Raw genomic sequence first — 15,465 nt, 5'->3', positions numbered from 1 at the left:
ATTTACTAAAAAATGCTTTTATTTTTTCCCTGATTTAATGAAATGCGATTCAGGTGCATCAAGATGACAATAATAACGGCTCGTGAGGCTTGGCCCTGCAATCATTCCCTGATTCACTAAAAAATGCTTTAATTTTTATTTAATGAACTTCGAAATTGGGCTTCGCCAAAAACTTCGCCCATCGTGACATTTTGTTATCTTTCTTGCTCGTAGAAACCAAGAACCGGCTTGACCAATCACCGGCAATGCCTCTTTGTTACTAACAATGTAGGGACTGTAATTACGCTTCCGGGCCTGCTCGGCACTGCGAACACGGAATGCAGCTTGCAGACAATTTTGTAAGTCTTGCATATCATTTGAAAATCCAACCTTTGCGCTGATTTCTCCCGTAGAAAAACCTGCTTTTCCGAAAAGTTTTGTTAATTTCAAAAAGCAACTGCTCCACTACATATGGCTTATTAAATACAGCACCGTTTTTGGTAATCTCAGGGTGGATGATGTAGAACTCGCATTGGCATTACATTTTGTAGGATCCCTTGGTCTATTGGTCGCGAAACACTCGAAGTGTTAGTGTATTTTTCCGTTTCCGCGTTAGATTCTGTTTAATCAGGTTTTTTTTATGTGTATTTTGGCATTTTTTGGAATCACGGGAACCAAGACTTTTTTTTCCATTGAAGACAGGTTTTGTTGTGCATTATGTTACTTAAGTAAAAAAATGTTTTTGAAAATTTTTTTTTTATATTTTTCCCAGCGTCCTAGTCATGATAAAAAAAAATAATACGATAATTGCAACACAGTAATATGCCAAACAAAACAAGTTTCATCACCGTACAACAAAATTGAAGTTTTTTATCCATTAATGCTGCTACTCGGTGTTAGGTGTTTGTGATTTTGTGATTTGCTAGTTTCCTTGAAACTTTGAATGGTGGTTCGAGGGTCCTCTCTGAGTATAGTCACAGCGTCTTCATCATATCTATGCCGATTCGAAAGCATAGCGCTAAGCAAATGCTTTCGAAAACTCTAATTGGATAGAATAGAAAATACCGTATATACTCGTGTATAAGCCGAGTTTTTTTGTGGAAAAATTCGTTCCTCAAGTGGGGGGGGGGGGGTCGGCTTATACTCGGGTCAGTTTTTGATGAGAAAATTTTGACCCCACAATCCGTAGTCATTTTTATACCAGTGTTCGAGAAACCGGCATTATTGGTATGGGATATGTTCAAACCCCACGGAACCGATGTCAAATCCTAGGCAAAGAAATCGAAAACATCATTGGCTTTGATACCAGGTGGGCTAATGTCGACTGGAAAGCCTTATGTGCGCATCGACAAGTCTTTCTAAGATTATTTGAGGAATTTGTGGATCGAATGGATGGGTTCCGATGATAAAGAAACTACAAAAAAAAGTGGTTGCCTTGAAGAAACCTGACATTGGCCTAGTGTGCCAATGGACACATGAGGCGTGGAATTCTGTTTCCACCGAAATTATCATCAGATCGTTCAAAACGTGTTGCATCAGCAATGCGATGGACGGAACTGAAGATGATATCCTCTTTGAAAGTGGCAATGGCAATGAGACAGCCCAGATGAAGATAAAAACGAAGATGCCGCACCCCCTATGATGATCTGATGGATTATCATGAGCTTGGTGACTTAAAAGAAACGGACTAAAAAGTTTGAATCATTTTCTATTATAAATTTCCGCGAGCTATTCATTTTTTAAATGAAAATATAGTAATTTTTTTCTCTGAAATGTATGGATTTTTTGGGGTCGGCTTATACACGGGTTTTCAATTTATTGCGATTTTGGTGGTCCTGAAGTGGGGGGGGGGGGGGTCCGGCTTATATACGAGTCGGCTTATACACGAGTATATACGGTACTTTAATTTTTTTTGTCGGTTGCCTTTCCGAGCAAGAAAAAAAAATTAGAAAGGTTTGAGTAAAATCAAATTGAACGGTGGTAGGGCAGGACCATGCCCTTACCAGACGTGGTTCACTTATATTATCTTAAGTTATATAAAATAAGAAAGGTAATCTAGTAGTGAGTGAAATCCTTTAATAATTTTGCTACATATTTCGTATGCCAAAATTAACGAATAAAATTAATTAATTACACGTTCACAAACGAGAAATTTATTGAATTTTATTAATAATTTTTTCAAAACAGTGGAATATCAATCATAATCTCCTAATGTATCAACAGCAGGGACGTGTGTGAAATCAAAATCTCATTATCTGATTAAGTACAAATTTAACTCTTTTGCTGTTTAATTTGTGAACGACCCCTGAATTCCCTGTGAAATTTTTAAAATTTAATATCTCTCAATATTTGTCGTATGGCAATGGAATTTATTTTGTTTCACATATTTTCGAAAGGACAAACTTTTTTCTAAGTGTAGGTAGAGCCCTGGAGAAAATATAAAAAATACGTAAAAGTATATAAAATTACATAAAAGTACCTTAATATGAATATTTATTTGATTTGAAACATTTTTGCAATTGGAAGTTTTTGCCTACAACTAACGATTGAGAAAAAAGGCTTGGATAAGGACTTCATGGACTCAGCTTCATACAAATATGAAAGTCTTGAAAAGTAAACTGAATAAATGTTGTTTAAAAAAAATTGTTAGAGCAATCTTTGATGCCATCAAAATATGCTGAATTCATTAAAAACGTAAATAGATTATACACAAAAAAATTTTCATGAGCAAATACTTGCCTCGGGATGGCATATGTCCAAAAATTCCACTGAATAGCGATGGTATTCTAATGCTGCCTCCCAGATCAGTACCGATACCGATTACCGACGCTGCTGCAGTCAGCAACGATGACTCACCACCTATTCCGAAATTGCGAAGCGATTAACAAAGAAAAAGTATTAGATAAAATATTAGTAAAAGAAGAAATAATAAAGAAAAAATTATAGACGTGTATCAAAAAGTTTCAATTTATTCATGCAAATTTATTTTTATATTTATTTTTCATATTTTTTGAACGTAAAATCTTTTAATAGCAATAATATTGGCAATTGATATGGAAGGAGTTTTTCCTCATGGAATATTCACGATAATTAAAGAGAGTGCGATAACTAGTCATTATTATCTCACAATAAAATTTTGATTCAAAACTCTCCATCCAAGCTATTATAAATTCTTCATTTGGTTATTCGACGGCATATTTTCAATTCGTATTGTGATCATATGCAAGTAGAACGACCATTGAGCCGTCGTCTAACAAATAACTCATAAAAAAACAATCCCGACCTCACGTGAGTGAACTTTTCCCATTGTATCTTCAGTGTTTAGTGATCTCGTGTTTGTAACGTTTACCTAAGTAGCCCGGTTCTTTCACTATTCATTACCATTCAAGTTCATATTATGTCGGTTACGAATACGGAAGTCCGGAGGCTAAAAACAACAGGTTTGGAGAAAGTAATAAACAAGAGGAAAAAGAAGTACATTAATTCATCATAATGAGGTGTGAGTCTTATAAATGAAGTTCAATGAAGTCTGCTGAGGGATTCGAGAAAAATTAGAACGTTATGGAAAGAAGAAACTCTTTGAATAAGTAGAGAATCTTATCTCCGTCTCTTGATCTTTTATTTTCCTCGCTTAGAGCCATGTTTGAACTTTCCTTATAGCCGAGCTTTCAAGTTGGCGTAGGTTGGCCTTTCATTGAGGGCTTAACATATTACACCTCTGCCACTGACATACTTTCCTTCTCTGATAAGGATCCAATTTCAAAAAGATAATGCATCAGCCTATCACAAACATTTATATCACTAAACTAGGTATTAATTTCGATGTAAATGGTGATAACAAAGCAGAATTTGTGTGTTTTATTTAATTTGAATTGTTCTGCAGTAAATTTTTTTAATTTCACTCTCGATTTTCTGAATAACTAAATTTCGTTTTTGCAGTTATTTAAAAAAATACTCTTCATTTTATACCTTATACTCTTTTTAATTAGGGATGGAAATCGATATGACTAATCGAAAATTTTCAATCGATTCATCGACTGATTAATCAGCTTTATGACCAGTTAATTTTAAATGTCAATCGAACATACAAGAAATGTAAAAGTAACGATAATGCAGCGGTTTGAAGGCAATGAATTTTAGTCTTGCAGGAGAGCTTTATTATCGCGGGGTGAGGAAAATGCTTTTGAAATTTCTATTTATATGAAAAACAAAATTGTTCAGCAGTGTCAGTGATAAATACCCAAGAGGGGGAATCGAATAGAAGTTCATGCAGCGGCTTATAAACAGAAACAATGCTGAAGACACGTATATAAATTTTTTTAGCAAGGAAGCAGCGGATGTCAAACTACTATAAAAAACGGAGTGAGGACAAAGGAAGGAGTGAGCCTGAATTTGCATAACGAGGATAGAAGAGGCTATTGCAGCTCATACATATTATAACAGGCATACAATAAATAGATGTGATAATTGTGCGACGAATTACAGTACACCTTTTGTTGCTGATCGATAGCATCGAATTTCGTCAGCGTATTAAAGACCCTCTGGCTTATTGGCTTCCTTGATACTTGAGAGCAGTGATGTATGAATCAAAGACGTTTGTCAAGATTATTCCAGAAGATTCGAGCGTGTAAAGAAGAAAGATTATGTTGCCTTGAAAATTGATGAATGAGTTCGAATTCTATTCGTCTTCCCGTTCCGATATTTCTCTTCTGTACAAAAATAACAGAAAAAAATAAATAAATATGGGACACCTGCTGCCACCTATCAAATAAAAACAAAACTACAAAGAGCCTGTCGTAATTTTTGAAATGTTTGTTGGCTCAAACTTATATGGCGCATGAAAGCGAACAAGATGTGTTATAATACATCATTTATTTTCTTGCTCCACGTGGTTGTAAATTTTATGGGCTAAAATACCTGTTACTATGTTTTTACGTTGTTTGCTGTAAAATTAGTCCTTGTAAGTATCTAATGGCATAATAGGGATCCTCAGCAAGCTCTGAGGAACTTGCAAGAAATGGTCCGAAGGGTCGAGATCTGGTGTCAGCTACATGCAGTGGTCTTAAACGAGGGTAAATGCAACTTTATATGGTTTGCAAGGAGACAACTCCCTCCGAACACCACTATCACAGTGGGGCAGACCATATTACTACCCAAGTCTCAGACAAAATATCTTGGTGTTATTTTGGATAAAAAGCTCAGTTTCAAAGCTCACATTCATGAGGCAAAAGTTCGAGCCGCTAAGGCTGCAGGACTTCTAAACAGAGTCTGTTACACACGCTCTGCACTTAGCCTCAAAAACAAAACCATTATGTACAAGTCAGTCATTAGACCAATTATGTGCTATGCAGCACCATGCTTTTCCACAGCGAAACCCTCTGTCATCAAACAATTACAAGTGCAGCAAAATAAAATACTTCGGCGATATACCGGGGCACAATGGTATATCAGAAATCTTGACATAATGAAGGATTTGAACATTGAAACCATACATGACCATTTAGTCAAACTATGTAGAGGATATTTCGATAGAGCTGAAACATCAGAATATCAGCACATAAGAGACATCTCGCCTTATCCTGCGGTAGAGGTGTTGAGGTTTCTTCGACCTAAGAACATACTGGTCTGATATGGCCCAATGAATTGGTTTAGTTTTGTAAAAAGTGTAAATAGTTCTAATTCTTTCTTCATTCATTGGAAGCATAGTGTTGCATATATACTGAATGCCTACCAATATTTATCGCATTTAATCTTGTATCCACGTGTAATCATATATATTGTATTCACGCCATTTATTAGAATGAACATATATATACTCTTTTGTAACCATTAGGTGCAGTATTCCACTTTTTTGTCAATTATTTGCTGAGATAATTGACTGATTTTGTAATTGTGTATAAAATGCGTTCTTGAATTTTGATACTTCACCGTCTTCGAACATAGCTCTACAAACTTCAAATTTCTGTGATAAGTAAGCCACAGCTTACCGAATTTATTTTTTCTAATATGATCTGAATTAATTTGACGTATACTGACTCTCTGAGTACAGCATGGGCTGTAAATTTTATTAGCTTTTATTGACACGCCTCTTATACACTTACACTCACACACTCAACTATCACATACAAACAGCTTTTTAACTTCTTCATCCAGCTCGTACGGAGCAGCATCAAACAGGGAAGCTTATGGGAGTCTTAAAGACTCGGTACGCCCTGAGAAAATGTGTCTACCTCAGTCAGTCAGTCAGACTAATGGCATAAAACTCGGTACACCCTAAAAAATTTTTTTATCTCCAGTCAGTCAGTCCAGTAGCATATAAACCGATATTCAGGCATATTAAATTTAACGCCGGTAGGCGGTATAAAAACAAGCAATATACGGCATCATTAATGTGCAACACACTGTTAATTTTAATGCTGCACACCGATTTAAAAACAAAAACAGATTTTACTTGAAAGAATTACGTCAAATGGTTTTGTTTTTATTAGATGGGCGGCAGCAGTGGTCCCAGCGCAAAGTTTTCTATCGTGTAAATGAAGCACATTATTGTTATCCTCACACTCCTGCTGCCATCAACAAGGAAAAAAAAAAAAAAATTAAGAAATGCAGTGGGTTGTCTGCCGCGAAATATTCTACCACCAGTAAGTTTCAAGTTCAGCTAGCATCTCTCGCTTTAAGCGATTAATTGGTTCGTAAGACGATATCACGTAAAGTAAGTTGAATTTAACATGGGTAAGATAGGGATGGGGGGTTGATTTTCTTCAGAAGGATTACAAAATTGGACCCAACAGCAAAGAAAATTGTGATTGATTAATTAATTATTCAAACTTCTGAATATATCCCGCGAATTAAGCTAATATTAATGAATTAAACTACCTTCTGATTGATTCTAGTGATTGTGGATGTTTTCTTTCCTGAAGAGTATATCTTTTAAGTACGTAAAGAGTACTCTTTTTAATGGAACAGTCAAGATTCGGCTGACAAGCAGCATTTTTCGTCTCCTTTTATAATAACTGTAGTAGCAAAGCCAGATAATTCTGAATATTCCTAGCAAATATGACAGTTTTATATTCATTGGTATCGTTTTCTTCAATTTAAATTCTGATGGCATTGTCAATGTGTTACCAAACGTTGTTCATCAGTGAGATCTTGGGAGTTGTATCTGAGAATTTGTCTTAGCTACATCATAAAAACCGACATACAACTTGTATTTCGTTGTCAAAGGACTGTGTTATATCTTCAATTTGCAACTCATTTTCAGGATATAAGTTAAAATCCAAGCCGGTTTCTGTATGTTGGAATTCCCACAATCAACGTGAAAAAATCCCGTTATAGCGAAATCGCGTAAAGCGAAACCTCATAAAGCGAAACCTCATAAAGCGAGGGACACCTTTATTCATATTTAGCGCACAAAAAATTGCTGAAATTTTGCAGCAAACATTAAAACATTCTGGCGATTTAAATTTATACTAGGTATCATACCTACCATACATTGTTCATTTCCATGTTACATGCCGGCTTAAACAAACAACCAATTTTACTTCAAGAATTAACGACAAATTGTTGTTCATTTATTTGATAGGCGACAGCAGTTGTCCCAGCTCAACTTTGTTTCCCGCATATATAATAGTAGAGTATAAATATGAAAATACAATAAATCTGTGACGGTTAGGAAATTTTCATTTGATTATTTTTCTCTCATCACATAAGTTAGCAACTCATTTCTCTTCCAGGTCCACGATACCACTTAATTTCACCGGGCCACAAGAAAGGAAAAACGTTGAAGAGACAACTTCAATCGAACTCAGAGTTAACTTTGAGTCAACTTCCCGCGACGAAAAATTCAGTTGAACAACTTCAACGATATGAATTTTGTCTGATGAGGCCAAGTCGATAAGCATTGACATTGAAAGACATGTGAAAACGTGAGAATTCGACTACCAACTATCCTAACGGAACAATGAATTCCATGGAAAGAGTATGAGTACAGGACTCGTGCGCACCTGTTAATGGGCTATTAGTCTAAAAATTCGCCCATTGACTCATCATTGTTTATGGCTCATATAAGGCTTATGTTTACATTATTCAGCTGTTTTTGCGTTTTGATGAAAATGTTCATTTGGCCAAATGAACATTATCATCTCAAACTCTGTTTGGTTTTGAGCTTCAATATTTTAAAATTAGTACGATAATTACTAGTCATAGAATTAATAATGATATCAGATTAATAATAATTATCTGAATTTATTGCCATTTTATGAATTTCTGAACACGTAAAATCTCACCAGCCCTCAGAAAACGACACCGACCAGGAATCAACTCTTTGTAGTTAAAAAAGTATTGTACTTATACAGTCGTATTTTATAACGAAATGACTGTGAAAAATGTATTTTCTAAGATACTGAAAAAAGATTAGAAATGAAATAGGTATGATGCGTCTCTTGACCACATGTATTTGCCATCTATATTCAAATATACACAGGACCATAGATGGTTAAAGATTATATTGCTCAACACTGATTTCGTTTTTTAAGACATTCAGTGATTTCAGGACGATTTCGTTGCGTTGATTTCGAATCTGGCATTGGTTTTGTCGGATTGGCTTTAGTTTTTTAGATAAAGTGAAAATTAAATCCCACTGATAATATATAAGCAGCATACAAATCACATTGTTGAGAGTATGCAATTCCTCAAAAACTAGCGCTAAATTGGCAAAAGCAACACCAGTTTTAAAATCAGCAGTCCCAATATATCCTTAAATCATTAAAATTTCCTTTAGAACATGATATTTTTTTTGTTGAGCAGTGCTATTTTTTTATAAATTTTTTTTAAAACTATTTATCTCTATTCCAACCTCTCAGAAAAAAAAAAATACTAGAGATAATGCGCGGTCTAAAGAAGATGACATGCTGAAAAATTCTGATTTGTTATTATACGCGGGAAATTACGGTGTTTTTTTGACATTAAATACGATTTTTGTAAAATTTAGATAGAAAAAAAATTGAGTTACGAAGAGAGAGCTTTCCATTCACGATTATACATTCAGTTCACGTTATTAGTGTCCCTGACTGTTGTTGAATGCAAGGAACGTGTTCACATGTGTATATCACCATGTAGACCTCTTTAACCTCCTCAATTAAAGTTCATTATTTATCTATGTATCTTGTCTATCGGCTATTCACCGGCTGCATTATTAACCCGTTTCGGTGGTTATTCAAATGTACAGAAAACAACAGCAAAAAACAGACGCAGACAGCGACCTTAATTTCTATGCGCATTCTCAACTTGGGACCTTCTTGTTTGCGTTCTTCCGGGTTCGCCCCCATGGACCCTCGGGATAAGGGCAATAATATGAATGTTTTCTGTAAAGGTGAGTGAATCAAACAAAAGCGTAAAAAAAAAAAGAAGGCACTTCCTCATAGCGGAGAAGGTTACTCGGCCAAAAAGTGTTACTTGCAAATTCGGTCACCCCAAATCGAATGAGCTTCTTCTCAAAAATCCCATCTTTCTTTTGCCTCCCCTCGTTTTCTATGGGTATCCACTTTCTTTTACTTTTGTTTTCAAAATATTGTGACTGTCATTAAATTCGCTCCCGTTTGCGTATGAAGTGACCACCGGATCATTCCATTCTGCAATTTAGTATTATTCTTTTAAAGTTTTGTTAACAAGACACGCGAGATAATCCTCGAGAGTTGTTCCTCTTTGTCTTTTGTCACGCAATGTAAATTACAAAATGCTCGGTAAATTTTCGTTTTAACTGTCCACATTGAATGACTCGGTCCATTATCGAGTAAGATTTTATAGTGGTCACGTTAGTTATTACTATACAATTTAGTTATTTTTTTCTTCAAATTTAGTAAATTGTATGTAATGTTTTTTATTAAATAATATAATAATGCCTATAAGAGATACGCCTAACGTGAAAGTAGGTGAACTTTTGGGTTATGCGTGTAGCGGTGCAGAGGAAAGTTGAAGCAGGATAAAATTAACGAAACAAAATATGTTTATTGGAGTTCAACTGACGGAGAATAACTTTGTTGAAAGAATGAGATTTATATACGAGTAAGATGGATTGCCACAGTACTATGAAATTCAGGTAATAGACTACACGTGGAAAAATTCAAATTTTCGATGAATTCAAAGAAGGAAATTCACGGATGATGAATTATATTTCTTGGTACCAATTCTGAAGAAATGAAACTAATTTCAGTTTGCTGACATCTAGAGGAATGGTCGATTTCTTGGATAATTGTGTTTTTTTAAAATGAAAATTAACGTAAGCGCCACAAGCCTCCAAAGTTATGTTTTTGAAAACGTAATAGCCGCGGCAGATAGGTCTAGATCAGTGGTTCTTAACCTTTTATCATCCCGCACCCCCTTGAATAATTAATTTTCTATTAGTTGGAAAATTATTTATTTCTTGTAATTAAATTAACTACATTGATTATCCACTAAATAAAACCCACTGTAATAAAATTGTCAACCTAAAATTTAATTTCAAAATTAATTTTTTGAAGTAAAAATATCGCAAATATTAAAACAATAAAATTATTGCATGTTGATTTTTAGTGACTTATTTGTCATTGATTTTTCATATCTTGAAATTTAGGTTCTTTTCTTAAAGAGCCGTCCGAATATAATTCAAGCGAACTCGGGATTTTTTTTTTGGCTTTCATGAGCAAATATAATGTAATAACCCATTTTGCAAAGGTGGGTGGGAGCGAATTGTAGAAGTGTTTGCTAATTGTCTTCACTATTTTTGAAAGAAGTTCCCACTGAACTCACCAGAAATGGTCTGAATCAGAATTTTGAAATTCCTTTCTGACACGTGCTTTTGATCGACTTCCAATAAAATAATTATTTTTATTAAATCGTTCATAGAATTAAGACCAAAAAGAAATGGATCTAGCATGACCGACAGAAAAATAAATTTCTGCAAAAACATCTGGAAACTGCATTCAAAGATAATTATTGTGTCTATATTTCTTTTCAAACCGAGAATATCCTAATTTCGCGTGGCATATTTCTGCGAGAGAAAGCCAAAAATAAATAAAGTGTCAAGATGTCGGTGCGATTCATATTTTTAAAGAATTGAAAATTCGATTTTTCTCATAATTTAACACACACAAAATCTCCTGAATAATCAATCAAAATGTTACCACTTTTTTTAGATCTCACAACCCCAAATGTGCTTTCCCTCACCCCCCGATTAAGAACCACTGGTCTAGATGTATGTATAAAGCAGTATTATGTAACGGGTGTGATAGTTGAAGCTGAACTATTATTTGCATCATTCGAAATGGCAGAAGTGATTTCGATCATAATGATTGCCACCAATTTAATTTTCCCTCGTTATAGTGAAACTCCGTGTGCCTCACAGGAATATAACTAAAATTTTTGTAGGAGAGACGTATTATTATTATTATTTACACTATATTTTTAAAAGTCGATAGGAAAATAACGATGCGTTTTTTTATATTATGTTTTGAAGGAAAAATGTATTTGTTTTCATTTTTATTTTCGATTTTCAGAGGAGTAAAATTCCACCCTTCCCTCTTGAAATAATTTCTCGTCCCTGGTCTTAAACGTAGTCAATTGTTTCAAATATTTTTTTGCCCTCCTATTTTATTGCAAATACAAATTAAAAATGATCGAAGTAGTGCTCTGAAGTTTTTCCATCTCGTGGAACATTTAAACTCATACCTAATATTCTGTACACATTTAGAAATATATTCTGCGTACATTATTTTTCACATTCATATTGTAATTACACTGGTGTAAGAAATTAAGGGAATTTGCAGACTTGGTCGATTATCTCTAGAACTACTGTACCGATTTTAATGAAATTTGATACGTACATGCATTGATACAATACAAAACAAATAACCGTTCAATAATTGTAATACACACGCATGATCGTGCGTAACACTCGTTGGAGTCGGAAGGTATGAAACAGCGGTTGCAGAATAAAAAAAAAAAAAGGGTTAATAGGGGTTATGGTCCTCTCACAGATATACAGGTCTCGCAGCGTGATTTCATACTTGAAATAAGGCAGTTTATCATTTTCTGTGGCAATTGGTCCCACTCGTTCAGCAACGCTGTTTTCATGGATGGTTCCCGGAGGGGGGTTGTGAGTTGCAATTGCCCTCCCCAGAGCGTCCCAGACATGCTCTATAAGGTTAAGGTCCGGAGATCTGGCTGGCCAACCCATCCGGCGAATATCCTCACTCTCTAGAAAATCGTAGAGCAGAAGAGCTCTATGTGGCCTCGCGTTATCGTCCATTAAAATGAACTCAGCACCAACTGCACCCCTGAAAAGGCGAACATAGGGCTCCAAGACCTCGTCTCTATACCTCACACCAGCCACAGTGCCTCTTTCAAAGACATGGAGAGGTGTGCGGCCATCCAACATGATGCCTGCCTAGACCATTAAACCTCCTCCGCCATAATGGTTGATTTCGCGGACATTGGAGGGTAGGTAGCGGGTCCCTGGTTCTCTCCATATGAACGTACGGCGAGAATCGGGGCTTAGGCTGAACCGGGACTCATCAGTGAAGAGAACGGTCGCCCATTGATCCGTACTCCAATCTCTATGCTCTCTGCACCATGATAAACGGATTCTCCTGTCCGTAGAAGTGAGCGGGACGCAAACAGCAGGTCTTCTTGCAAACAACCCTCTTTCACGAAGTCTTTTGGAAACAGTCACCCTTGATACACGGGTTCCTGTGGCTGCATACAAGTCACGAGAGAGCTGAGAAGCTGTAGCACTCCTGTTACGCCTCGCTATAATCGACAAATGGCGATCTTCTCTGTCCGTCGTGGCTCTTGGACGACCTTGCCCAGGCTTTCTCTCGATGGATCCGGTATCCTGGAACTGTTTCCATAAGTTACACACGACGCTGGGCGTTAAATCGAACTCTCTACAAATCTGGACTTGAGATTGGCCTGCTTCTAGCCTCCCCACAATTCGCCACCTCATTCCATCATCTAAACGTTGGTGGTTACTCATTTTTACTGTTACAATTTGAAATTAACCGATTGCTGCAAAATAACACCTAGAAATTCGCCGAGATGTGCTAGCGAACGAAATGCGTCTTAACTTACGCGCGCTTATAAAGCCTGTTTCTCTACTGGCTCCGCCTACACACACGTGTACGCTTACGTATTTGACGTACAAGATTTGCCTTTTTGTCTAGAAGCAGTGGTTTTACATTCAGTTCAGTTCTTTTCATGAAATTCGATAAAATATGCAAATTCTCTTAATTTATTTCACCAGTGTACATTTCTCGTTTTTATGCGGCCCACTTCGTTAACTTTTCTTCGTAACAAAAATTTCCCAGCAGTTCGAAAATTAAAAACTGATTTCTTGTGCGAATATTTTTGGCGTAATATATTTTAAGTGGGGGATATATGTGTATAAAAATGAAGGCATGCTATAAATACTCCCCTATATTTATGATTATGGGGGTTTTACTCACACAGAATAATGTTATTCTTAGTACCTTTGGACAAGAGAGAAGGAATTAGATAACGTTAAATTACTGAAATGAAAAGTACAATTTAAGTTAAGTGGTATAGGAAACACTAATATATTTCCTATAAGGCTCGTTAATCTGAAAGTATGAGTTTTATTTATTTGCGATTTTTGCTTGAATTCTATGGGGTAAAGCGGAACATGTAACTGATGGGAAAAACAGTGCCAGCATTGAATTTTGTATTGCAGCGTAATGAGTATTCATACTTAATGAGAAAGTGAAAAGTAGAAACATTCTTATACAAATACGAATACAAAGTCCACAACAGACAAAAGGTCCAAAGAAGTGGCTGAAAAAAGGTGCCCATAAAAAATATGGATGTCGATATTATGTCATATATTACGAGATATATATGAATGAGATGAACTGTCTCAGTTTTATAAAATTCAGGTAATATATAGACTATATATGGAGAATGTCAAATTTCATATGACTGTGCATTCAATATTTGTGCATCTAATATTTTTAAATCCAGTACTTACCACTGCTGCCACCAGGCGTTCTCTTGACGTCGTAAGGGTTGTTTGTTTTTCCGTGGAGCTTGTTGTAGGTCTCCCACCACAGACACATCTCGCTGGTGTTGGTTACAACGATCGGAATGCCACCGGCATGTCTCATCAGACGAACCGCATCGCAATCATCGTCTGCCTTGGCACCTTTGCGAAACACGGCACCGCCTGTTGCAAACAGACCTAGGCGCGAAATTGCAATGAGTATGAGAGACATTAAAAACAAGCAAGTAACAGAAATTGTTAATCTTTGGTTACGGTACAGTATACAAGGTTTTACGAGCAAGGCACAGCATTTTTATGAGGTAGTGTGAAGCATGAAAGAACTAGAACCATGGCATTATACCATGATTATTATTTCAAGGGTTCCGTAAGGGAAAGTGACATTGATTTACCAAGGAAAACAGATATTTTATGGATTTTATGTCGAATCTACATCTATTTCATGTCCATCTACACCACTGGAGACAAGACCCAGTAGTTTATATGGTGGCATACTTGCCCAGAATGCTAGAGGGCCTGGTTCGAGTCCTGAAGAAGACCAGATGACTTCTCTTTCCGAGTTCACCTCGACATAAAATCCAGAAAATATCCGTTTCCCTGATATATTGGGGTGAGTAAAAGCCGTCTATCGACATTGATTTATATATTTTTTTTAGAAAACCATCCCTTAATCTACACTCAGTAGAGAAATTCCCAACAGCTGCGCATCCAAATGGTTTTGCATTTGTACGTACAGTATTTTAACCATAGAATGACATCAACTAAAAGCGTAATAATCATAACCAAAGTTTACCGATTCAGAGCTTTCTATAGCCGTAATTATTCATCCACCAAACCAGAACATAGTCCCCGCTCGGTCCCCCAAGAGGACTTGGATAGAACTTGATGTTGCCAAACTGTAATGTCTCGATTCATCCTTTCCCGTTTCATCCTCTTACTGAGATAGCGCCGTTTCATCCTCAGTTGATAAATGCTAGTCTAGTTTCATCCACTCCGACTTCCTCCCACCCGTTCGTATGTTGACATCTTAAACATGGTGTAAGGAGTGGTCTCCAATTTTTTTTTTAGTCAAGAGCACAGGTGTATGCCGATCATTAGACGAGGAGCACTTATGTATTATTCATATGACAAACCAACAAGAATGAATTCTTGAATGTTTAAAACGGGTATCGATCTCGCTAGTATAGAATCAGGCACATTGAGAACACTCTTGGTACTTTAAAGAGCACCACGGTGCTACAGTGCTAGCAAAATGTCATTGGTACGCAATTTTGTACCATACTCTGAAGAAGAAACATTTAAATCTGAAGCTATGAAGTCCCCTATTTTTTGACTTGAAGAGGGTAGAATAGAAATAAAAGGGGGCTACAGGAGGATACCAAAATGAGACAAGTTCTATAAATCTGAGGATAAAACGCACTGTTTTGACTAGTGGATGA

The 15,465-nt window shown here is 36.1% G+C and overlaps 1 protein-coding gene across 1 annotated transcript in view; it reads right to left on the bottom strand.

The window, feature by feature from the left end:
* Nucleotides 1-15,465, bottom strand: part of LOC149076427 (fatty-acid amide hydrolase 2-like) — a 42,558-nt gene that overhangs the window by 9,106 nt on the left and 17,987 nt on the right. Inside the window, exons 4-5 of the mRNA XM_089243989.1 lie at nt 13,997-14,206; nt 2,719-2,838 (exon numbers count right to left, since the gene is read on the bottom strand). Of these exons, the coding sequence (XP_089100115.1) occupies nt 2,719-2,838; nt 13,997-14,206 (330 nt within the window). The remainder of the gene's footprint in view (nt 1-2,718; nt 2,839-13,996; nt 14,207-15,465) is intronic.

The sequence above is a fragment of the Pholcus phalangioides genome, unplaced genomic scaffold, assembly GCF_987345545.1.
Source record: "Pholcus phalangioides strain wild (caught in Gottingen) unplaced genomic scaffold, Ppha-v1.0 ptg000015l_1, whole genome shotgun sequence".
Classification (NCBI taxonomy): Eukaryota; Metazoa; Arthropoda; class Arachnida; order Araneae; family Pholcidae; genus Pholcus; species Pholcus phalangioides.
Note: the sequence above shows the minus strand (reverse complement) of the source record. Positions and strands in the feature narration are given on the sequence as shown.